Here is a 27,242-nt window from a genome sequence, read left to right as displayed (position 1 = left end):
TTACCATCATGTTACTACAAGAACAATGTAAAATAAAATGCCTGGACACTCGTGATTAAGTATGAATGCTGATCCAGACTGGTTGGAGTGTGTATTTGGTGCATCCAAAAAGTGATTAAGTATGAATGCTGATCCAAACTGGTTGGAGTGTGTATTTGGTGCATCCAAAAAGTGATTAAGTATGAATGCTGATCCAAACTGGTTGGAGTGTGTATTTGGTGCATCCAAAAAGTGATTAAGTATGAATGCTGATCCAGACTGGTTGGAGTGTATATTTGGTGCATCCAAAAAGTGATTAAGTATGAATGCTGATCCAGACTGGTTGGAGTGTGTATTTGGTGCATCCAAAAAGTGATTAAGTATGAATGCTGATCCATACTGGTTGGAGTGTGTATTTGGTGCATCCAAAAAGTTCTGCATCTTTATGTTTAATGTTGTTACATGAAAAATCTGGTCAGACAAAATATTTGCTTTGGTAAGTTGAAATGTTTAGATGCAATGTTCTTTCAGTCTCACTTCTAATTCCCTTTTTCTTCATTTATATATTGTTTTCCATGTGGCTAAGTACATTACATGTAATACAGTGACATCTCCCAAGCAAATTTTGTGCATGTGCTTGTAAAAATTTGGGATTTATCCATTTTAACACATGTACATGAAATACGACTGACAGAGGTGCAATTCAGTACTTTATCTGTGAAAGATATATAAATGAAACAGTAATGTTTACTTCAAAATCTCTTAATAAATAAATGTTTAAATTAAAGGCAATTATCCAAGCATATAAAATACCAATTGTTTTCACACATATGTTTTTGTTAGAAAGTAATGGATAGGACTTCTTACAGAGGAAGGGGTGACAAGAATCATTGCAAATAACAGTCTTTATCTGTAGGTTTACAGTACACATCAAACTTTATTATTTTCAAACTACTGTACCAATGAACATGATTTTGTTTCCTTGGAGTATACCACTGTAAACCAAATTTTTTGGTGGTAATAGTTACAGCATTGGTAGAATTAGTCCAAATGATAATGATAATGTCCATAAATCGTAAATGCATAAAAGATTTACAAGGTGCCAAGCAACAGCAATTTCCATTCAAAATTTCCAAGAAATTTATTGATCTAAGAATGGCAATGTCTCTGACTTGTAACTTATGGAAACCATCAAAAGTAAAGCTATTGCAGAGTAAAACCCATTTTAAATAAAAGGTATTTGGAAATTTTCCTGGGAATATGGCTTTTAAGTATTTCAGGAAGAAGGCAGAATGCAGTTCCAATATATTCAAGTAAAAGTGACTGGACAGTAATCTCCCAATATTCTGACATTCCAATATATTCAAGTTAAAAGTGACTGGACAGTAATCTCCCAATACTCTGACATTCCAATATATTCAAGTAAAAGTGACTGGACAGTAATCTCCCAATACTCTGACATTCCAATATATTCAAGTAAAAGTGACTGGACAGTAATCTCCCAATACTCTGACATTCCAATATATTCAAGTAAAAGTGACTGGACAGTAATCTCCCAATATTCTGACATTCCAATATATTCAAGTAAAAGTGACTGGACAGTAATCTCCCAATACTCTGACATTCCAATATATTCAAGTAAAAGTGACTGGACAGTAATCTCCCAATATTCTGACATTCCAATATATTCAAGTAAAAGTGACTGGACAGTAATTTCTCAATATTCTGACATTCCAATATATTCAAGTAAAAGTGACTGGACAGTAATCTCCCAATACTCTGACATTTGAAAAGCCACTTCATACTCGTCTGCTTTGTTGAATTAAAAAAGTAAGATTCATGGGGGGGCGGCATTCCACGAAAATTCATCTCTCTGCAAAGTACAGGATCATCTCAAGACTAGTAGCTATAGAAATTGATGAATGTGTGTGATTTGGGTTTGTAATGTAGCTTTTAAAAAAAATCGGTAATATCACTGCAATGTCTGCAGTGTGTCATTTTATAGTGAAGTCAAGCACTGGGGCATCATGATGCAGACATGTAGCATGATGTCCCACCCAGTCACATTATCCTGACACCAGGCCGACCAGTCCTAACACTAACCTCTTAATGCTAAGCACCTAGTGATGCAGTAGTTAGTACCATTTTTACAAGTCTTTGGCATGACTTGGCCGTGGTTCGAACCCGCAGCCTCCCACATCCGAGGTGGATGCCCTAACCACTAGGCCACCAGAGCGGTCATAGAGATTGTTGAAGGTAGTCTACTTGATTGTGTAGCTTGATACTTGGATGGGCCTAGTCTCTTAGCAGAAAGGAAGTAAGGAGTTGTTATATTTAATTTGCATTGTTTGTTAGGTTTTTTATATATAGTTTATTTCATTATATGCAATGGGTAATGTAACACTGTATCTAATTGATGACCTTGTCCAAGATCAGTGACAGTTTTGTACACAACACTGGATAACTATTAGGATTATTATGTTAAGCTGTTTCAAGGACATTTGAATTTCTTTGCTAGGGCTGTCAACGGGTACTCGGGTACCCGGGTACCTGACCGTATTGAAAAACCCGGGTATTGAAACGTAAACGCGGGTACCCGTAAAAAAAAATCGCCACACTCGTCAATCACTTCAAACAGGTGTGACAGCTATGGCTTTAATTAGAAACCAGATCCCTGCTTAATATAAATAAACAATACATCAGAGAGTCTGTTTGGATTAATAAAATTCATTGGCATTGTGCAACAGGACAAACCGTTATCCCCGAGGCATTATATACCAAGGTTAAAACATAGCATTGTTCTACAGGTAATAAACCTCTTTGTAGACGATAACTATTGATTGTGGGTGCTAAATGATCGGTACATTGCGTGCTCTTTTAATGAAATCCAGATGGATACCTTTGACTTCCGAACACACATGTCGAAGAAATCCCACAATTTATATTATGAACAATTATCACCTAGACACCTTGAAATCTTCGTACACACACAAACACACACACACACAAAGACGGTTTTAACGCATTACTCTTGACATGTGGTAAAGCTGCTTCACACGCATGCGTGGGTAATTCAAATCTGTGGTCAAAAGCCGATGAATAAACATGGTCTGTTCTAACAAGGACTTATACTTTAAAAAAAGGTGAGTGTTCTAAAGGATTTAACACGGCTGATCACAGTGATCATTAAAAGTTGGATTATACCTACCATCTGTGTACAAAGGTCATTCTAAATAAATTAATTAATAGCGTGCGGTCAGATCATTCGCAGATACATCGTTGCGGACGCATCAGACCGAGTAGTGCATTACACGGTTAGCCTCTATCGCCACATAAAATATTAAAGAAATGGGGATAACAATTAGGTGGTCTACGGTTGTACATGTCATTCATGTGCTAACGGGTACCCGGGTACCTGTTAAATTTCGCAACGGGTACCCGGGTTGGTTTTTCGTGATTTTTGACAGCCCCATTCTTTGCATAGCTAGATCTTGTGTACCTGTTGTTTGTTACATGCTTTATTGTAATAAGGTTTCTAACTGTTCCAGAACAATGATCTTTTGACCATCATCTGTTTTTTTTTTCTTTCCTTGTTTTAATTTTTATATAAACCTTCTTCACTGTAAAATTAGTCATTCATGCAATAGCATCTGAGCAGAATCAAGTTGTATTATTGTTGTGCAGTATTTTGATTTGGGTGAAATTATTTAATTCAAAATATGTTCATCAAGAAATACAAAGTGCTCAAAAATAATGATCTCAATCATAGAGACTTGGATTTATAGTGAAATTCAAATAAGGATTTATTCTTAGATTTTATTACTGTGATTCAACAAAAGATTTATGGCACATTGCCACGACACAGGCCATCACAGGCACATAAACACTTCCAGCATTGGATTTATTTTGGAATACCACTAAAGTTTATTTAGAACTATAATATTCAGGACTTATGTTTGATATTCTTGAATTATTGGGTATTTAATCTGCAACACTAAGTTATTTTTTTATCTTTTCACTTTGCATTCTAGGGGAATAAGTTATCTCCTGAATTTAACAAAGCCTGTTGCTTCTCATTTTTTTTTATTACCAAAGAGTCATAACAGAAAACTGGGGTCTGATCCAGAATATGAATGTCATTAAAATATTTAGAAAACTTTGTTTCTGAAATTTAAATTAACATTGTTTTGGGAATTTTTCGAAGCCTCGGGTATTACTGTCACAGAATTAGGCAAAAGAAATAACTTGGTTTTGTCTTAAAACAATTTGACTATTTCTCGTTGTACATGCGTACAACGTTATCTAGGGTGAATGTGTTTTTCCAGGTAAGCGACTGTATTAACATGTACCTAGCCACAGAGATTACTTGTGACGAGGTAACATGACTAACATGATATACACAGTTATTCTACCCCGACTTGTACTCACACTCCTATGGATTTAAGTAAGACCAATTTCTAAAACCACACTGGTCGTTTTTGGATCACGTCAAGGAGTATACACCCTCCATTGTTCTCCAGCCATAGGGGTAAGTGTTAAATTTACATTTTCATTTCATATGCGAAGCTTATTCAGTTTGTAATGTCTTATCGCGTAATAATGTATTTATTACCACGCAGATTTAAAGTATTATCTTATATCTAGAGATTATACAGAAACTATTATTATGTCCAATTTGGTTTTATTGTAGCTGACTTATGGTAGCTGACTGTGTTTGCAGCTGACTGTGTTTGAAGCTGATTCTGACTGTTATTGTAGCTGACTGTTATTGCAGCTGATTGTGACTGTGTCTATGAAGTGTGATTGTCAATGTGACTGTGAATATGACTAGAGCGGTCTGAAGCTGTCCGAAGCCGTCTAAAGGTGCTTTGAGCTATCTGGAGTTTCCAGAACATTTAATGCTACATGTTGTCGATACGTATGTATGTATGTATGTACATATGTCTGTGCCACGGATGTAGACGTAGCAAAATTGAAAAAGTGCTGTATGCTGTCTCTATGTGTAATGTATGACTGTACTCGTGGTGGATTCATAAAGGGTGCGAGCGGCTGATAAGAGTGTGGACCAACCCAAGGAATCGTGTGACTGTACAAGGGGTCTAGAAGCATATGTTTGGATCAACTGTTGTTCCATTGCATTTTTTTTTATCCACAAGATTATTTTGAATCTTCGTTATGTTCATAAGATTATTCTGAATCTTAGTTGTGTTCTTAAGATTATTTTGAATCTTAATAGAATTCATATTCGAGATTATGTGAATCTCTTATTGTGTAAAATACTGTTTGAAGCATATGTGCAGTCCATGAGGTTTCTTGGATCTGTACTTCATTTTGATTTAATATTTTTCGTTTATTTTCAATGTATGAATGTTGTGTAGAGTGATTTGAGTAAATCATATGTTGAGAGCGTGAGAGATTCATTGTATTTTTACATCATATATTTATCTTTATTAATTCATTCATAAATTTCTCTCTTTCTCACATTGTGTTTGTCTTATTCATTTAGTCTAAAGACCCACTCGGTTTTTATTCTGCGACAACTATTTCACATTTTAGAAATCTTTAAAGAAACCAACAAGCTTTCATAATGTCATCTAAAGTGGAGAACTCTATTTCAAATCCTACCCAGGAACTGTTAGACTCCTTCAAAAAGGATGAAGTGCTCCAGCTTGCCAGATTATATATTGTCTTTCTGATCTGAATGCTTCTTTAACGAAGCTAGAAATAAAAAAATCTTCTGGTCCAATATACAGTGGAAAAGAATGTTTTGGATTTGATTCGTTGAGTTTCCATCAGGCTCTAACTTAAAAGTTGCTATGTTGGATCATAATTGTGAAGGTGTAATTTATTTAGTTTAATGATATTACTTCCATAATAGTATTTATAACTCTCATGCAGGTATGACTAACATGCCTACTAACTTTTTTTAACACAAAATACAAACTTAATGTGACAATACAATGCAGGTCCACTTTAAATACAACAAATAATTTTGGAGATCAAATCATAGTCAGTACTCAGTTCTCACAGAACACTAGCATAGGTATAATGATAGATTAACATTCTGAACACACACTGCATTTATGATGATTAGACTGAAACATGATTTTTGTCTGCTAAGACTCATTTAATTTGTATTTATTCAGGTGCTGCCATCAGTAGTGACATTTTCATTCAATGAAATTTCATTGAATGTCGTTATTTATAGTGTACGAAGAATGTCGTTATTTATAATTGACTAAGAATCAATGTTGATATTTACTCTGTACTAAGAATGTTGTTTGGAAAGAAATTAAACAAAATATACGGCTTCTTATTAAAAGCTGGGAATTTCATAATGTTAATTTTAATTACTGGGGTAGCAGCAGAGAGACTGAGCCCACCAACTATTCGTTCCAACAGAATCCTCTATCGAGAACACTCTTGATAGAGGATCTTATTTCACAAAATAAACCCTCTATTCAGAAAACTATGATAAATAAGCCTTCTCTGCTGACTAGAACAGTTATTTCATGAAAAATAACTAACTATAAAAATACTTCTTGACGATAGGGGTGGTTAGACGAAACACTTGGTTTCTCAGTCTCTCTGCTGCTAAAAATGTAAATATTTTTAATCCTTCAGGATTTCTAACTAAAAATTGTATCTAACCCAACTCGATACCATGTCCGAGGATCATGTAAATTTATTGTTCCAAATCCGTGTGGTTTTGCCTGAGCACGACTAAAGAAATTTCTGAATCTATTTATGTCCATGTCGCCGCTGCACCAAGTCCGATGAATATTTTGTAACGTGTGCGTCAACGCCGTTAAATACCACAAGAACATTGCAGTTATCTCTGATCACTTTCGGGATTTGTGTATACACTTGAGTTACATAAATCACATCAACGTTTTTGTGCCTGCCGCGGGAAAATATCCTGGCAGGGCTTGATTGTTTGTCCAGCATGATATCATCGTACACGACTAAATTATTAATACTCCCATCAATATCATCGATACTCGGTGCTTCATTGATATCAGTTATAAAATCAATAACATCTTCTTCACTTATCGATTTTGCACTTTCGTTAAAATCTTTTAATACCTGATAACACCGCTGATCGTCCACTGATGGGGCTATCAAATATAATTTATCCCACGTCATCCACTTCATTATTAAATTAAGTAACAACTGCGTCTTACCCGACCCAGATGGGCCTATAATAATCATTCGAATTGAATTTGGTAGCACTGAGTTATGTTTAATTGGCTCTCGTCGTTTTGATGCAGAAAAGTCAGTGATCTCCATTAGATATATCATAAAATAAATATGAATTTATATTGTGTGAAATGCTGAGCACATACCCCAACTGCGGATATGACAACAGTTATAACAAAAAATGGTCGACATGCGTATACAGGCAAGTGTGAACGATGCGGTATAAAAAAGTTTAGATTTTTAAAAAAAATGAGAATGTGAAAAATTTTAGAGTCGGAGGTGATATCGCAGCCAAGTTAGCCAAGTTACCAGGGGCTCCGTGGGCTAAATACCCAGGAGAAAAACATCTTCCAGGATATAATTACTGTGGTCCAGGAACCCGACTTGATATCAGACTTGATGACCAAGATCAACCAAAACCAGGTGAATATCCGATAAATGCTATTGATAAGGCGTGTCATGCTCATGATGTAGCTTACCGAAGCAAGGATTTGCAACAGCGCCATCTCGCGGATGTGAAATTAATTCACGCGTTAAATGCCATCCCTGATAAATCTTTCAAGGAGAGGTTAGCATCCTGGTTAATAAAAACTGCAATGAAATCTAAGCTTGTATTAGGTGCTGGTAATTAATTATAGTGGAGTCGATTTATTATTCCCCAAGCGGATATTGGAGAGGTAACACAGCAATTAGTAAACTCGGTGAAGCAGCAAAAGTTACAAAAGTTACTGCTAAAAATTGGTTATCCCGACAGGCAATATGGCAAATTTATCTACCGCGTCCTAAACAAATTCACTTTGCACATTTTGATGTTAGTGTGCCAAATGAAGTTCATCAGGCTGATATATTATTTCTGCCACATGATACTATCCGAAGACGTACATACAAGTACGCGTTAACTGTAGTTGATGTTGCAAGTAGATACAAAGATGCTGAACCGTTAACGACTAAAACAGCATCCGAGGTTGCTTCTGCGTTTAAACGAATTTACCAACGTGGTCTACGTTGGCCAAATTTATTACAAGTTGATCCTGGCAAAGAATTTCAGGGTGCAGTATCATCGTTGATGAAGCAACATAACGTCACCATCAGACGAGGACATACTGAAATTCACCGTGATCAGGCAATTGTTGAGCGATTCAATCGAACACTTGCTGAGCGGTTATTTGGATATCAATATGCGAAGGAATTCATTCAGGATACGAGATCGCGCGAATGGGTTGCAAGATTACCAAGCGTGATAGCTGCACTAAATAACGAGATCACACGAACAACCAACATGAAACCTGCCATCGCGATCACAAAAAAACATATACCCGTACGACGTGATTCTTCAGCACAGCCAATACTGGGTAATGTCACTGTAAGATATTTATATGAACCGGGTGAACTTGAAGGTGGTAAACGAAGAGCGACTGATCCTATCTGGAGTGTTACCACACACAAGATAACCACCGTGACAAGATTCACTGGCAGACCAGCAATCTACAGGTTGGATTCAACTGCTCCTCAACGTGGATTCACACGTGAGCAATTACAGGTGATTCCTGAGGACACACAATTACCGCCAAAATCACTTCAGTGATTTCGATCACTTAACTAGCGCTGGCGCCTCTACGTCGATTACACTCAAGACAGGTCAACATGATATTATCACGTGTATGACCGCGATTGTTATCTTTTCTGTCTAAGGTAAATTGTCTTGAATTTTTATTCGAATACTGCCATAGCATTATACAATTACAGCTCGCACAATGCTTATTCTGCTGTTGTTTCAGCGCTCTGATAAATTCAACATCAAGATCAAAATCGCGATTATTTTTTTTGTCACTCTGTTTGTAACCAGCGAGTTTTTTTCTTATTACATCTCCATCGGTGATGCTGTTGTTTTCATTAGTAATTTTATCAGCGTTTGATTCATCCAAGACAATTCTTCGCAGTTGAGATATTCTTCTGACTCTGGACACCGCTAGGTAGACTAAGTTTGACCATTCGATTCGATCATCAACGATCCAGACAGTTGTATCTGAAATAGTCAGTCCTTGAGATGAATGAATGGTCATTGCGTATCCTAGCGTCCACGGAGATTTATTCATTTTTAGTGCATCTTTGACAGCATTAATATCAACTAACACAATATCATTCAATACTAAATTCTGTTTCCTTGACTCTGTCAAGATCCCTGACGCAGTCAGGCGCCCTGGTATATCAACATCTGTATTTTGTAACCGCGTATCAGCTGGTCTATAACATAACGGCGTTGGAAGCATTGGAAACTTTTCTTGTTGTAATTGAAATAGTTGTTGTTGAAGTGTGTCTCTGACTATCTTTCTACTTGCCACTATCAAATCGTCTGGTTTCCACACATCCCAAAAGTCGCTCATCGAAGTTTCAGGAATCATCTCGCGCATAATTTCACATTGAATTTTATTCGGTTGTAATCTGATTAATTTTTTAAATTCTTTCAACGTTGCATCAAGTGCTCTATGATCATCAGACACTTCTTCGTAATAATCAACAAAATTCCTCAGCCAATTATGTGGGGATGCGCCGACAAACGGAGGTGGTTGACCGTGATCGCCGCACATAATTACTGCAGTATTTTTCGTTAGCAGCCAATCAAGAAATGTTTTTAACGTTTCCAACGGCACCGTACATATCTCATCCCAAATTATTTCATCAGGGATATATTTTGTTCCCATTCGATCTGGAGTCCACACACCGCCGCTGTATTTGAAAAAGCTGTGCCAAGTACAAGAATTGACTCCTCGCTGTTTCATCTCCCTGGCAAGCCTGTGTGTAGGCGTTAGCACAGTCATATCCGATTTTCCAAATAATTCAATCGCTCGAGTTGTTTTACCAGACCCGCCCGGCCCGTTCAAATAAACGGTTTTGTGTCTAGTGATTGGATCATACACAGATGGTGCGTTCGACATTTCTGACATTTCTGATTTACAATAATCATCCTTAATTGCAACATCGGCGGATTCACAATATTCGTGTAACATCTCCGCTTTTATTCTCCACGAACTCCATGATTCATCAGTGCTTGTAAAACGAGCCAGCGATTCTGAATATTTTTTATTAATATAAAATGAATCCGTTGCAACTCTAACTGCGGTGTCAGGAAATCGATGTATCATTGAAGTAAATTTATAGAAACATAACCCAGCATTGAAGATCTTAGATGTGTGTACTGAGGCAATTCTCCGTCGATATAACTTACAATTGTGCCCAACTTTTTCCCGTCGGACAAGAACACATCCTCCCGATTACAAAATATATTTCTCGCAACAGCGTCAGCAATTATAAAATCCAATTCAGCATCATCGATAATCAACTGCGAGTGATGCATTTTATGATCAAATGCTGCACCCTGAGTAAATTTACCGATTATTCTTCGTCCAAGATCTTTTGCTGCTTTTTCACTATTGCTGTGTTTTATCTTAAGAACTTTTGGAGCCTCATTGACAATGACATCCATCGGGGTATTTGGACTTTCTCGTGCATACTCGCCGATAACTTCATCTACACTGACACGCTCCGGTGTTGGCAATCAAACTGAGGTCTGCGGTTGATATGATATGATTGCTTCACTGACAGTCAATGATACCAGTATTCGGCTGTCAAGCATATATCGCAATAACACTATTGGTACCCAGCGCTTCTCTGAGAAGTGTCTGCCAAACCAAACATAACAGCATGGATGAAGTCCCGCAGTGAATTCAAACGAAGTCACACGAGCAAATCCTGTCAGGTCAGCGTCGGGTAAAACGCCGTTTATAGCAACTCATGTCATCGAGTTCGTGGGATGTCCAAATCGCTTAAAGTATTCGCTGCACTCGCCGTTCCCGAGAAAGCTTCCTGGGTAGCAAGCAATCATATCCACGGAAATCATATCCCGGTAGTCTCCACGAATTTCTTTCTCTGGCGGCATGAGCGGCAACACTTGGAACTGTAAAACAATTAACCAATAACTGCTCAATGTTTTCTTTCGCATATTTCTCTGCGAGTTTTTTCATTTGTTGTTGCAACGACTCCGTCCGGTATAATTCCCCGCTGGGTTTTACAAATTGATCATACTCGGAATCTTCGGAACTCCTAAATAACCACACCGACACAGGGTCGGTTTTACTCAACGTGTAAATAGCATCAAATATGTTTCCGGAATAAAGTTTGACAACACGATCTCGTGGAAATATTGTAACTGCATCAGTCCAGGCATGAGAGTTATGATCAATAATTTCAATCGGTGATCCTGACTTTTTATAATGCTTCGAATTATATAATATTTCCCCGGTTAGTGTTTTTACTGTTATTGAACATTTTAATTTACTTGATAGCACAGCAACATCATTTATTGTTGCCCCAGTATCCTTAACCGATTCAGCCCATGCTGTTATTTTTTCACGTCGCAGATCGGTTAAACCGTTTCCTCGTTTTGTGTTTTTAAAATGTTCCATTACTCGCTCGGCTACACAATTCAGCGTAGTCATTGATGACGTCCGCATCGGGGTGAGTTTATCAATTTTTGGGTTTTTTACCGGATATATTCCATAAATGACTGCAGTTACAGGATACGCTCGAGCGTAATATGGTTTATCAATCCCGGTCAGCATTCCTGGTTTGGAATCTTTACTTAACAGAATGGTCTTTCCGTTAGCAAGAACAGGGTCGAGTTTGTCACGGATAATCCATTCATCGGAATCTGTTTGCACAATAAATTTTATTCTGAAAAAATATTTCTTGTTGTGTTCATCACTTTGATATCCATCAGCGAGGTAATCAATAATTGTTTTTGCTCGGGCATCAGTCATTGTACCATCGATGACTTCGTCAGTGTCGCGGATAATTTTAAATGACGACCATACATGAGAAGCGTCGTCGTCGCGGAATTCTTTTTTGCCCTCGTTGATAATTTTAAACAGATCAGTTAGATTCCGTCGTCGTGGATCTATGTTTAGCCTGTCAAGATCGAATCTCCCAGTGCCAAATAAACCCTTCATATTATATTTAAGACAAATATTTAAATAAGAAATATTATATATACAATGAATAACTGCAAGTGGTTAAAAGTTGGATCTGTAACAGTCTGTGGTAAGCCCTGCACGAAGGAATTCTGCGGTGAACACATACAAAGCATCAAACGAGGAAGCACAGGACCTATTCCCTGCCTGCGATGTGGCATTGGTGTCAGGGGTAAAACACAATTATGTGCGGGATGCGGGGGGAAACGATACCGGGAACTCAAGCGATATTACAATAAAAAAAATAACGGAGACGCGCTAAAATCCGAGAGTGATTATATAACTAAGTTTTCAGACAAATTATAAATTAGACAAATACATTATTATATAAATGAGCCAAGAATTTGTTCGACATCCAACCATTAAGAATTACAAAGCATATCGCGAGGGAATAGTGAGACACTGCAGAGTGAAACAGCCAGTTGGTGTCGTTAATAATGCTGGTTATCTGGTGTTTAGTGTTGGAAAAAAAAAGTTATCCTAATCACAGGATTGTGTTCGAGTGTTTCCGAGGAGAGATCAAAAAAGGTCTTGTAATTGATCACATTGATGGATAGAAACTTAATAAAAATTTATCCAATCTGAGAGCTGTGACGCAGAGCGAAAATTGTAGGGCTGGTAATACTGGGGGAAAGAGAGAGTCTAGGGCAGTTGTATCTATAAATTTAAATACAAAAGAAGAAATAATATTTCGCTCAATGACCTCAGCTGGCAAGTATTTTGGTATTTGTGCACCCTCAGTACAAAAAGTTGCAGAAAATATTACCAAATCAGCTCTGGCAAAAAAGTATAATAATCAGAAAATTATATTTCGTTATTGTTAGGTAATTTACTGTAATCCGAGAATTTTCCAAACGGAGATAACTCTGCAGTGACTGTGTGAAAATCCGAAGGATTTTTGAAGTCAATGATACAATTATTTCCCCGTTGTCACCTTGACAGGTAACAGCAGACGATTTTCTGCATAAGGAAGTAAATAACTTCCCTTTATTTTATCAAGGTGGCAGCGCAAGAATGATTTTATCCTTGACGCTGTCAGGAATAAACGCGTATTTATCTTTTTTTTTCACAGATAAAATCTTTATTTTATTACACTTGTTCGGGTTTATGGTACATCTGTATTTTTCACACAATCATATTTAAGAAAATACATTTTAAACAAATCACGCTGAGCTATTTCTGAACTTCTGGGTATCAGTTGGTTTATATAAAATATCGTCCTAATACTATACGGGGTTTCGAAACCCAACGAAGTTGCACAACTTTCTCCGTATCGCCCCGTTCAGGGGTTGTCTTTTACCACTCAACGGGATTGATTTCGGGGTGGGGGTGCAACTTCGTTGGATGTAGAATATAACCCCGCATCTATATGTTTGTACCGTCCTAGGATAAGTTAGAATTAAGTTATATGTTTGTACCATCCTAGGATAAGTTATATATGCAATTGTAAATACAACTGCTGTAAATATGCTTCTACTGTAAATATTGTAAATACAACTGCTGTAAATATGCTTCTACTGCTGTAAATATGCTTCTACTGTAAATATTGTAAATACTATGTGTTTGTGCCGTCCTAGGATAAGTTAGAATTAAGTTATATGTTTGTGCCGTCTTAAGATAAGTTAGAATTAAGTTATATATGTAAATACAAGGGTCAAAACGACCCACATTTTTTTATTTTAAATATATAAAAATATATATAAATATGAATCATGAAAATATCAATAATGTGATTGATGCTATTAAAAAATTAGAAAAACAAGGATTTAATATATTACTAAATCCTGAAACAATTCTGTCTGATTTTGAATCATTATATGAAGCTAAATGTGCAGGGCGTTATATTCTTCCTGCTCAATATCGATTCATAAAGATGATCCAAAATAATTTGTATAAATCACTGGCCAGCGCAGCGGAGGCACAAATAAATGAATTTGTTCCACTGTCTCGTGCAATCGAAAAGATCAGGCTGGCACTGGCAGCCGAGTATGAAACTAAAAAGATAATAAATAATCGAGTCCGAAAATTGAAACATTGTATGTCCACTGACTTTGTCACTGACAAGGAAGTAAATACCTCACCTTGATTTCGTCAACGACGAAGTCAAATACCTGGAAGTGAAATCGAAAGTAAAAAAAAATATTACTTTTTTTTTACTGTCCAAATTATGCAACTTGGACAATTTCGTTGGTTTTCATAGCAAAATACCCTATCAAATCTGCGACTTTGGACTGTTTTGTTGATTTTTACTAGCAAATACCCTATCAAATCTGCGACTTTGGACTGTTTTGTTGATTTTTACTAGCAAATACCCTATCAAATCTGCGACTTTGGACTGTTTTTATCATTTTTACTAGCAAATACCCTATCAAATCTGCGACTTCGGTCTGTTGCAGAAAAATACTATAAGAAAAAATAAAATCCCGCAGAAAAAATAATTATTATATGAAATTTATACAAACTGCATGATTTCATTGATTTTTACTAGCAAATACCCTATCAAAATCAGCAACTTGGACAATTTCGTTGGTTTTTACTAGCAAATACCCTATCAAATCTGCGACTTTGGACTGTTTTGTTGATTTTTGCTAGCAAATACCCTATCAAAATCAGCAACTTGGACATTTTCGTTGGTTGCTACTAGCAAATACCCTATCAAAATCAGTGAAATTGTCAGTGTTGTAAAAAATATATATAAAGTAAAATATTTTTACTGCACAAAAAAATAAAATTATTGTGAAATCGTCTGATTTCTGTGATTTTTCCCCCTGTTGACTTTCACTGCAGTATCTTATCAAGATGATCCTGTGAAATGCACGAGTGAGCATAATTCATGATTTGGTTTGGAAAACATGTAATCGCTATGATATGATTTTCTTGTAGTTGTTTCAACTGCGATTCTGTCAGTAAAACATCATCATTGCCGTATTTATCAATAACTATTTTAACTACACCTAATTTCATCATTGATGAAATCGACGACGCTCCGCTGAATAATTTTTTTATATATTCTTCAAGTGTTTGTTTGTCGTATATGAAACATTTCACGTGCTGATACATGCTATATTATTTTTTTATCATTTAATATAATTTATTGTGACAGTGCTGTCATTGATGGTGATGTTACCAACAGTGCCATCATCGTCGTCACTGTCACTAATAATAAAATCACTGTCAGTGGAAATGTCGGAGACATTTTCATCTTCATCACTAACAATAAAATCACTGTCAGATACATCTTCATCATCATCATCATACTTCCGGAAATTCGAAGATTTTTTGGACATTATTATGATATGATATTGTTAATTGAAAGTCTACGATTTCACCAGTAAGTTTACACTAACCGTCTCACCACGTATGTCCAACAAATTTCCTGACTGGTCAGTGAGTTTAAAATTTATTCTTGACAGCCACGGGTTATGACACCGCAGACAGACCGGATTGATCGGCTCTTGCACAATCAGAAATCCAGGTGGGTCTTTAGGTGTAAATGAATACAGGATGAACCCCTGCTGTGCTGTTGTGGTTGTATCTGATGCGCTGTAGCTACTGTCGATGACATCACATACAAGATTGACCGCAACCACATCTGTGATATTTACGATCCCCGGAGAGATATGACTACCAGTCGATTCTGTGCTGTTGTCGTGTCTGAGGATAACGGGTTCTGGTAGTGTTTGCTTGTGCGTGGCAAGGATATCCTCGAAGGATTCATTGATGAGATCATCACAAAGTTTTTTACGATCAGCCACAGACACATATCCGGGGACTTTCCACGCCGGTAATTCAGCCTTTGTGATTTTCTTATTGGTTAAAAATTTTTGAAATGCTTTATAGTTGCCTTCAGCTTTATTTAATCTTGCTTGCTTGCCTAACACAATCATGTCTTCTCCTCCGGGGAGGGGTTTTACTCTCGCGGGGGCACCAACATAAAAACTAAGGTATTTATCTAAATCCTCTTCAGCTTCTTTAAATTCTTTTTCTACGCCACCTGAATACCCAATAAATGTTCGAACAAAATGATCGTGTATGTTTTCAATGGTAACCGAAAGATGATTTAGTTCTTTAATTTTCTTGATGAGTTCATCACGATGTTCAAAATTTCCGATATGTGATTGAAAAACCCCACGCAGACTAGATAATTGTTGTCGATAAAGTTTGTTATAATAATTAAATACATCGATGAGATCTTCTATCGTGAAACGTATATCATAATAACCTTCGATAGGATAAAGCCATGCAGTATTTTCAAAATGGGGATCTATCTTCACGAATCCTAATTCCCAAATAAAGGGGATTTTAAATTTTGGATTAGTGCCGTTTTCTTCTAAGAATTTAGTTTTCCAATCATCAGAAAGATCTGTTACGTAGTCGGATTTTTTAGGTTCTGGTGGTCGTGGTATCGTCGGTGGTTTCGTTTCTGGCCATCCTAACACTGTTCGGATTGAACTGTTATAGATATCTACAGCGTAACCGGGCGTAGCAATCTCGATGGCCGCGGACAGCATTGGTTCATGAGCTTTTATTGATAACTTTGATTCCTTAGTGGTGATTCGTTTTATTTGACGTTGTATCTCAGCATTGATTTCTTCGATCTGAAAAATCCCAGTGGGTAATACAATAACATTCCAGTCGGGAACCCCATCGGGATTATCCCGGTGCGAAAACACAAACGAATTATTTGGCTGCAGTCCGCCAAACGGTGCCGATCTGATATTGGGCCAGCTATGGTATACTCACAGTTGTGCCAACGCAATCTCGGTGACTGGAATCGGAGTTGAAAAATTAATACCGAATTCGGGTCTCGTCGAGGACACTGTTATCATCGTGGTTTTCACCGGGTTTCTATTCACGACTATTTGTTGAAGTAATTCGTTTGGCGTTGACATGATTATTTATTTGTTGCATTTTCAAATCGGAATTGAAATTCTTCGAATTTACTTTGGAGAAGTCATTGTATGTGTCCGCCATTAACTTGAATTCAGAATCTGATATTGCCCCACCGGAGCTACTTCGTGCGTCAAGACTTGATGATATCAGCGATGACAATTTCTGATGTGCGGCCGTGGCTGTATTTAATTTTACCATGTAGTCGTGTAATTTTGTGTTCGCGCATGATGATATCTTTTTTGCGATGATACCAAAGACACCCGTGGTAGTTGTAGCCGCGGAAACACATATCGTTGCAGCGATTACTGCAGACACAGGGGTTATCGCTGATAATATTACTCCGGTGGATGCAACTACCGCAGATACCGAATAAACCATGATGTCTAACACGGTAACATGTCTACGGTATTTTTTTTACTTTCGACGTATACTCGTCGATGACGGTTTTCAACTCGGATTACCATTCACGTACTTGATTGTATCTGTACTCGTTTGCGTCCATTATTTGTTTACGCGGTGACCAATTGAGGTGTTTCTGCGACGAATTCCAGACACCACCAGTAGGATGTTGCGGTTAATTTCTTGTCTGCGGCTTCCAGTATAAATGTTTCTTCGGTTTCCTTGTTTAATATGATAGTCACAACCCCGGAATATTTGTCAGTGGAATGTCTCCAGGGATATGTTGTGAAGATCTCAAATTTAGCGGCACTGAATACAGACAGTCTATACACGCCAGTGGCTGTTGCTGTATATTTGATAGTATTATTTTGTCGGTACCATGTTGCGAATCCCGATGATACCATGTATACGATGTTGGTGATATGCCCGGGGGGTAACTCCAGTGGGGACTTTAATCAGACTGGTTTTGTGAACGATCTCAGGAATTCCCGCTACGATGTTTTGCTGTGTTTGTTTGATCGTGTTAATGTTATTTTCTATTATCTGAATTTGATCTGAAAAACTTTTTTCTGTTCTGACTACACCTAACCGGGTATTAATCTTGTTGATATCGTTGGCGTTATTAGTAAGATTTGGTATGATTTCAGAAAGTTTCATGTCGATGACTGGAGGAACCCCAAAGAACTTATCAATGGACTCATCAGCTTTTGCAAAGTTTCTTCGAAGTCTTGTAAACGCGCCTACGTGAACATCATACTCTGCCCGCAATGTGGCTAGTTTACCGTCAATGGCGCTAGTGCTTGCGTCTACATATTGTTTGTTTGCGGCATCTTCCGACAATGTTGGATCTCTTAAAACGGTTATTTTGTTACCGTTCATGCTGAGTTCACCTGTCATTGTATCACCGGTCTTCGCTACACGTTCCCCTGCGGCTTTTCGTGCATCATCTCGTAGCATCGCGATTGATATCAGCGAATCTCTGATTCTGCCGCTGTCAGTGAATACAACGATGTTGTCCGCGGTAGCTCCAAGGACCCTGCGAATTATGTAATTCCACCTAATGTTACTGGTTTTTAGCTTGCCATGTCGATCTTGAAAAATTACAACCTCATCTGGGTCTATCCCGGTCAGATTTAAAAGATTATCAATTTCATCTTTGGTCGCATACTTTGATAAATCGATATCTTCTTTTTCTTCCTTTGTTCTGCTTGATCTTCCGTAAATATCAACCATTATTAGTTATGGGGTTGTTTAAATTTGGAAATCACAGATGTGATTTCAACGTGTATTCACGCACGACTTTGTGAGGAGAATTCGCTGATTTCGAGATTGCATCAAGAACATTTAATACTTCACGGCCACATATCGGAGGATCGGTTAGTGTTTGTGTTGGTAACATTGAGTACCAAACTTTCGCCGTTGACGAAGTCAGCGGGGATACATATCGAAGAAACTCAATTGGCGGTGCTAGCCCGTACGAATCAAAATAGATAATTCCACGTGGATCGATCGCGTAAGCAACCCAGGGAGTTCCAGGACCGTTTTTGTTGTCGAGATTAATAATACCGGTTTCTGGATTATTCGGTTGTTGCGGTAATTGATCCCGCAATGCGCAATTTTTTAACAGCATCGAGTAAATCAAAATTGCTCGCTGGAAGCGTTTTTAAAACCGTTTTGGATACCATGAGGCTGGGGTTCCTGGGAGTCTGAGACTGCGGCCCGTTTTTTTATATCCTCGTCCAGAAAACGCTCTATTTACACCAGCCACAAGTGGTCCCAAAATATCTTTTCTACTAAGAACAGTTTTTACAAGCACTGGAGCCAACGCCGTGATAGCTCGCATTTTTGCACTTGGCTGTGTTGATATAGGAATTTGTCCGGTCATTGCCGCTAACGCCGGAGGAAGAATCATTCCTCCTCGTTTGTTATACCCTTTTCCGACTGCTTTCTTAAGTGTCATTCCTGCTGCGGTTCCAACTGCTCCAAGTGCTGCAGCTCCAAGTGCTGCTGGTATTGAAGCAGCTAATATTGGAATGAGTGGAAATATTCCACCAGACTTAACTATATCACGGACAGCTGTGGCAGTAAAATCAAGTTTGATTCCTTTTCCTGATGTTCTGGCTTTGTTGATTTGATTAAGCTGTGTTTGAGTGACCGATAACTTATTTTGACCACCACTAAGTTGTCCGTGTTTAAGTGTTATTGACGTTCCTGACACTGATGCTTGCTTTGATTTTAGTTTGTTGATCTGACCCGGAGTCAGAGCAACGTTAGCGTGATGATATGACATTTTATTTAATACAAGATTGATCTAATTGTTACATATTTTCGGAAAACCTACAGGTTTTCTACTGGGGCGTCAACGAGTATCATTCGGCCGCCAGCACCTTCAAGCAACATTGCTTTATCGGAAAGTATGACCCAACGGCTCTGTAATTAGCTATAACTCCTGTGTCTCTATTCACGATAGCTCGAAAGTGAATATCAACGACAGACTGTCTGGTTAAATCAAGATGCTCCAGCGAGAAGTAATAGATTGGATAATGAGATGTAAAATCCAATTGTGATATTTGCAAACCAGTATCGATATTTAGATCACGCGCTAGATATTTCGTCAATCGTTGATATGCACGTGCAACATGGTTGTTAGCAAAATTTAGCATTATGTTCTCAGATGGTTCTTGATGTCCGTTTATTCTCAGAGAAACGTCAGTGATACCAAGTTGATCAAATATCATATGCAAACATGCTTGTGCGTTTAATCGTGTAGCATTTTGAAGAGCAATGAAAATAAGTCTCGGTGCAGAAACCCCCTGCTGTGATGCTATATGCCATGTGAATAAACCATTAACGTCACTTTGAATACTATCTGTGGTTGTTGTAAGCCACGATAACAACGATTTACCACCTTGATCCATAAAAGAAAGCAGTCGCTGTTCTTCGGTAATTGCAGGGGTCATTACCGGCATCCACAGTGATAGTTTTGTTATGTTTACTTTACCATCGTCACCTGCAGGTCGCCATAGCGCATCATTGTCGTCGCCTTTTCTAACAAGCACGACTGTATGTTTTGCTCCAAAAATTACCTTTCTGACATCTCTGCAAAATCCAAAAATATGGGACAGCGGAATTGCACATGAAAATTTTCTACGATTATCTTTCAACATTAGTTTACATGCAGCAAAACCAAGATTGTAATCAGGGTTGGGAAATGGTAAATCTTCTACGTTAGCAGGAACAGGATTAGGATTAGTACGGTCTACTGGTTGTCTCAAAATGCTAGGTCTATTATCCGGATAATCAGAATTATCCTTAGCGAACATCATTGATGGACGAGCTGATCTTGTATAATCATCAGAATATCTTGCTAGATCAATTATTGTTGTAGCAACATCAACATCATTCTGAACTGATTCGATATTTTTCCCATCAATCATATACGTGGCGCTACTAAACAAGGCCATAATTCCGTTATTGACAAAACCGATTCTAACCTCAGGTAGAAACGCATTATTATTATCTGCTCTTAAAATTTCTCCTTCTACTTCAATAAACGCTTCAGCGGGCAGGAAATACCTACTTGTATCCTGGACCTGTAATTCAATTCATCCTGGTCTATTCGGATCTCGTGCGTCATAAGAATAATACTGATAATCACGCACTGATTCATTTTTAAGAACCGGTTCGTCTAAGTCGAATGCCGGATCGGATTCCCGTTTAAACATTTTATTATAAAAGTTATCGTCTAAAACGAAGACCACTTCCCGCAATCAAACTTGTATTCATTTGTTCAGGATTTATCAGCGCCGCTAGTTTTTGATTTGCGGCTTCATTTATTACTTTACTAACATTTGCTGGCATATCTGCGGTGGCTGGTAATTTTACCAGCGGAGGTTTTCTGCGTATCAGTCGTGCTAGTCTGTCCTTGATTGCCGTGAATGCTTTACTGGCAGTGCTACCAACAGCGCCAATAGCTTTATCTTTAATAACATCAATGGCTTTCATCGATAATTGTTTTGCGATCAGTATTGCTTTAGGTGCCATCCTCGCAAATAAACCCTGAACAACATCGCCTAATCCGTTTCCATAAGTCACCCTGTATACAGGTACTCGTGAATTTACCACCCTGACCATGACTGGTCTACGATGAGAATTGTGTACTATCATTTTATTTAATTAGTTATTTCTCTAATCGCTGTCGACGAGTTCATCAATGAGCTCTCGATAGATGTGAGCATCCATGATGCCGCCACGAAATAGTCGCTGACAGATATCAGCTGCTTCATTAATTATTTCCGGAGAGTTGTTTCCGGCACGCATTCCTCCTAAGAGAACTTCTAGCCGTGATACATCACTGATGATATTATCAGGACAAGTAATGTGACCACCAAGACCACTACCTGTAGCCCCATAGAGTGAGCCAAGATCTTCGAGAACATCAACATTTTTTTCATCTGGACGCTTCTCCAATGGCGGTGAATAGGGAGGTGGAAGTCCTTGTCGTCTACTTTTGTCAAGTTTCTTTACTGCATTTACAAGTTTTGGGTATCCCAAATCGACCTTTATTTTGTCGTAGTATATACGATACGCCCATTTAGCAAAATTTGTATCATTCGTGGACTTATATTTCTTGTTTAAAACTTTTTCTTTGCTATATAAACCAGCTAATATCACTTCAGGTAATTTTTCTTCTGGTGTGCTTTTAAGGGTTTTAATAAAATCCGGATCAAATTTTGCAGTTAGTTCAACAATTTCCTTTGCTGCTTTGGGTGCAGCAGCTTTGGCGACTTCAGTACCTTCTTTAGCGGTGGGTGGAGGTTGAGCTACAATGGTGGGTGGAGGTTGAGCTGCAACTATATCAGTTGGAAGCTCTCGTAAAATCTTTTTTGTTTGTTTAGTTCTCTTAGCAATCTTTTCAGCCTGCGTGGCGGTTTGTTTTAGCGTTGGAAGAATACCTTCATCTCCCAATAAAGCTTTTTCAGTGACCGCCGCAGCTTTTTCAGTGACCGCCGCAACTTTTTCAGTAGCTGTTGTAACAGGTTTAAATAATTCTTCTACACCTGTTGCAAATTCAACTTGTGCTTGCTGCAGTGCTTGTAATTTTTGTCTTACACTGTCTCGCACAGGAATAAAATTTTTTATTGCTTCTAGTCGCTCTCGAGCTAGTCTAGCAGAATGTACTTCTCCAATGTTGGCCATTATTGTTAACTTAAATTTTTAATTCACAACAGAAATCCTAGAATATTTACATTTTTAGCAGCAGAGAGACTGAGCCACCAAGTGTTTCGTCTAACCACCCCTATCGTCAAGAAGTATTTTTATAGTTAGTTATTTTTCATGAAATAACTCTTCTAGTCAGCAGAGAAGGCTTATTTATCATAGTTTTCTGAATAGAGGGTTTATTTGTGAAATAAGATCCTCTATCAAGAGTGTTCTCAATAGAGGATTCTGCTGGAACAAATAGTTGGTGGGCTCAGTCTCTCTGCTGCTGGGGTATTAACCACCATTTCAAAGATAAAATGAGTGCTATACAAAGGTTTCCTTTACCAATTTTGATTGTGATTTTCAACAAATAGGGGTATTTTCTAGTAATAAAATAAAACAGAATCCACAATAAAAGCAGGTTTGTGAGCATTCCATAGTTATTGAGGGACTAGTCTCTTATTTTCCAGCTTCTCACATTTTGTATTTTTAGTAGCCATTGAATCTTCAGTGACACTTTCTGTTAATTTGGTTATGATTTTGATGTGGAGAAAGTTTCTCTTTCAGTGAGCTATCACAAAACTTTTAAAATTAGAACCCAGAGATATTAAAAGACAAAATGTTTTCATATGGTCAGGCAGTGTTACAACTGCTCCAGGTCACCAGTATTTTCAAGACTGAAGTATCACTTATACAGTATGTCAATGGGAAGATGTCATCTGAGATTTTCTGTAAGCATGCAAGTACTTGTCCCAAAACATGTTACCAACCTACATTTAAAAGGAATATTTTATGTGCCTCAGCCAATTCTCACCATCTATCACACAATTATGCTATCATAATTTATTTATAATGCAGATAATTTTGATACAACAGCTGATTGCAGGCCCAACACACCTCTTTTGGTTTTGGGCCAATACAACAAACAAACCCAACACAGAAAGTTAATTTTTATGTGTCACTACAAAGCAACACTTAAATCTTGTTAATTTTCATGTCCCCACAAAGTGGTATTTAAATCTTGTTAATTTTCATGTGTCCCCACAAAGTGAAACCTAAATCTTGTTAATTTTCATGTCTCCACAAAGTGAAACCTAAGTCTTGTTAATTTTCATGTGTCTCCACAAAGTGAAACCTAATCTTGTTAATTTTCATGTGTCTCCACAGTGATATTTAAATCTTGTTAATTTTCATGTGTCTCCACATTGTGACACCTAAATCTTGTTAATTTTCATGTGTCTCCACATTGTGACACCTAAATCTTGTTATCTGCTATCTGCCTACAAGACCAGATAAAAATCTTTGGATAGTTTTTGTAAATTTCAATCACTATAAAAGTGAATGTTGTGTGTACTTACAAGGTGTCTATCCTTGACAAAATAACAACCACTAGTGCCCTTGGAACTTAGCTTGGGGTCTTGCCCCAGACCAATAGCCAGCTCTGCTTCATACACAGCCCTTGCAAATTCTGGGTCCTTTTCAAATCTGTTACCATACGGGGACACATAGGTAGACAAGTCAAGGTTTACTTCAATACTCTTGTAGGAAGAATCAATATTGGAATCTTGACGCTTAACTATTCGTACCGTATCGGAATCGGATGCTGACATGTCTCATGCAGTGCTCCTGTAAATTTTTCAATTTAGTCCAAAACCTATTATTCATGTACATAGTTAATTAACATGACATATGTACATGATGTTTCAACTAATCCGAGATATACATAACCTCAGTAAACTGTAAGTCCCATATAACTGTATATGCATATGTATCACTTCCACCTCTGACAGTGTTTAGTTCGGTTGACTCAACTACAATAACACGTGGCCTATCTCGATACCACGGAAATCTAAGAGTCCTAATACCCTTCCCTTTCACTTGACACTAATCCGTCAAATTACTATCTCGATGTACAAAGAATTGAAGATGCTGTCAAGAATGACTACTTCCCGTTCGGGATCAAAAGGAAAGAGTGCCCCACTAAATCTCAACTAGTGGTTTATCAAATAGTATTCACGTGTCAGTGCTATTTATAGCAGTACAGAAAGAAGAATATTCAAGGGAGATAACGTCAGATGTACTTAAGGCTGACGGCCCTGAGTGGATGTTCCTAACAATATAATGCCCGGCTCATCGTCATGAGTTTCTGAAATTCATTAATAATAAAACTTTATCACGAGTTATACAAACGGTTTAAAAAAAAAACAATGTGCAGATGTAGTGGTAGATACAGAGGAGACGTTGGGGGGAGGGGGGACAATATACAGATGTAGCGGTAGATATTGTATCACGGTACCAACTGTTTTTCCATATAGCTCAATGCTAATGCTTTGTGAAATAAATATACTTTTTATCCTACGTCAGCATGCATGTCACACACTGTCATAGAGAACGATGCTAGACTGTCAATTTGACAGGAAAAAACCAGGTACTCCGTTGCATTTAAGAGAGATAACTCTGCTTAAACTAGACGGGTAAGAGTTATCTAGTCACAACAGACAGTTTCAGCCATGTGTACCACATTTTAAAAAATCATAAAAAATACAAAATATGATCTAGATATGAATTAACATAATCTCACATGTTGCCAAGAGGCACAACTTTTTTTTAAGCCTAACAGAAAGTACAACTCTTACATAATGCACCAATCACAGCTAGTGTTGTTCTTATTATTTCTGAATGCAATGTTCCAACACCTTAAGCTCCGTCCACCTAGACTTGCACAATTGGTACCATTATACCATATAGAGGAAATTGGGTGTGTGAAAAATAATAAACAAATGTAGCGGTAGAGATAGAGGAGATGTGGGGGTGTGGTTGAAAAACAATATACAGATGTAGCGGTAGATAGAGAGGAGACGTGGGGGGGGGATGTTAAGCAGAATATACATATACACGGTTTTCATGTGAAACTGTCTTTTAAAAATAATGATGGCAACTGAAAGCATATCCTACCATCATTTCTCAGTACTGAACACAACACAACACTGCTGATAAAATTATTCTTGATTTAGCCTGATATCTCTCTCTCTCTCTCTCTCTCTCTCTATATATATATATATATATATATATATATATACTGAAAGGAAAGAGCAGTTCTCATCAAGATTTATCCTCAGATAAAGTTTCATGATTCTAGATAAGACAGTACTGAATGTACATATCCAATTGTTCATGAAATAAATGCAAAAACTTCAGTCAGTAAAATGTAAAATGTAGGTCATAAATGATCTTTTTGTGAGGATATAACACTAACTGAGGTGTTTACAATAATCTAATTTAATGATTCAAGCATGAAACAAAGACTTTAGCCATAATCATTGAAGCCTGAAAGCTGGATCACAGTGACCTTTTCAAGATGATGTGTACTGACCATCAAGATGCATCCTATCATTAGTCCTACAATGTTAAGACATAGCACGTTTTTATTTTAGTGCTATGTCTTACTACCCAAATGACAGCAATGGAAAGCCTGTTCTGATTTCAGCTGACATCGGAATGAGTAGTCAAACTTTCTGGAATATCTCACAAACTTGGCCGCCAATATCGACACTCTTCCACTAATTTTAGTGTAATTAATATGCTTACTGTGCTGCCTTTTTTCTGGCGGAATGAAAATATGACACTAGCAAATGGATTCATTTTCATGCTCCGTTGACATAAATTTGTATCTGTTGCAATGTGATGTTAGTCGAGGTATGCCAAAGTATGTTTAAATAAGGAAATGTGCGGGATATGTTTCTTGAATGAAATGAAATGTTGTTTACAGTTCCAATAGGCATAATATATTCTTATTCATTTCATGAAAGAACAATATTTCAACTTAATCCGATTTCGGCATTCCCGGCTTTCATCGCTTTCCAGCCAACTGAAATGTAGGCCAATGAAACTTGAAAACAGGTCCATTTCTTTGGTGAGAATTTGAATTTATTAGAGAAAAGACATCAGGGTAAGTAAAGTCTGACAAAAACATTATAACTTTACTTTGTAGAAAAGTGTCATTATTGATTGCTAGATGTATGATATTCCTGAAAATTTTATTTTTGTTACTATTAGTCAACATCACAACATGCTACACACAGCCATTAATTATGCAGTAAGACCCAACAGCCCCTAGAACAAAAATATACGGTTATGTGTGTTATGTTGTAGGACTAATCCTGATTCCAAATCTAAGTTGGGGCATGAGTGAAGTGCAAAAGCTTGTCTTATGCCACTAGTTTACGAAGGCTGCAACAAATTCTGAAACAAGGTCAGGATCTGGATCAACACCTGGTGTTCATAAACTTACAGTCAAGGTCAAATGATTTTCTAAAAAAAAGTATCATCTCTAGTGAATAAATTTACATTACAATATCATGCAATGAAAAATATAAAAAAATAAAACTGACAAACAATTAAATTGAAATAAATATATATTAAATCAGATATAATTAAATCTAATACACACAACACTTCCCCTCATAAAGAAAAAGAAAGATTTATACATAAAGCTTCCTTTTTACCACAGACTAAGTATACATGAGGTTTGAAAGAACTCAT

The 27,242-nt window shown here is 37.4% G+C and overlaps 1 protein-coding gene across 2 annotated transcripts in view; it reads right to left on the bottom strand.

Annotated features, from left to right (window-relative positions):
- The window catches only part of LOC149795683 (phosphatidylinositol 4-kinase type 2-beta-like), an 89,071-nt gene that overhangs the window by 51,215 nt on the left and 10,614 nt on the right, over window positions 1-27,242 (bottom strand). Inside the window, exon 1 of one of the 2 annotated variants that reach the window (XM_089965547.1) lies at window positions 24,059-24,416. The exons of the other annotated variant lie outside the window; for it this stretch is intronic. Within the exon in view, the coding sequence (XP_089821673.1) occupies window positions 24,059-24,310 (252 nt within the window). The 5' untranslated portion in view covers window positions 24,311-24,416. Of the gene's footprint in view, window positions 1-24,058; window positions 24,417-27,242 lie in introns of those variants that run through there. 2 annotated transcript variants of the gene reach the window in all.

Source organism: Sinohyriopsis cumingii, chromosome 7, assembly GCF_028554795.1.
Source record: "Sinohyriopsis cumingii isolate HCF-2022 chromosome 7, ASM2855479v2, whole genome shotgun sequence".
NCBI classification, from domain to species: domain Eukaryota; kingdom Metazoa; phylum Mollusca; class Bivalvia; order Unionida; family Unionidae; genus Sinohyriopsis; species Sinohyriopsis cumingii.
Note: the sequence above shows the minus strand (reverse complement) of the source record. Positions and strands in the feature narration are given on the sequence as shown.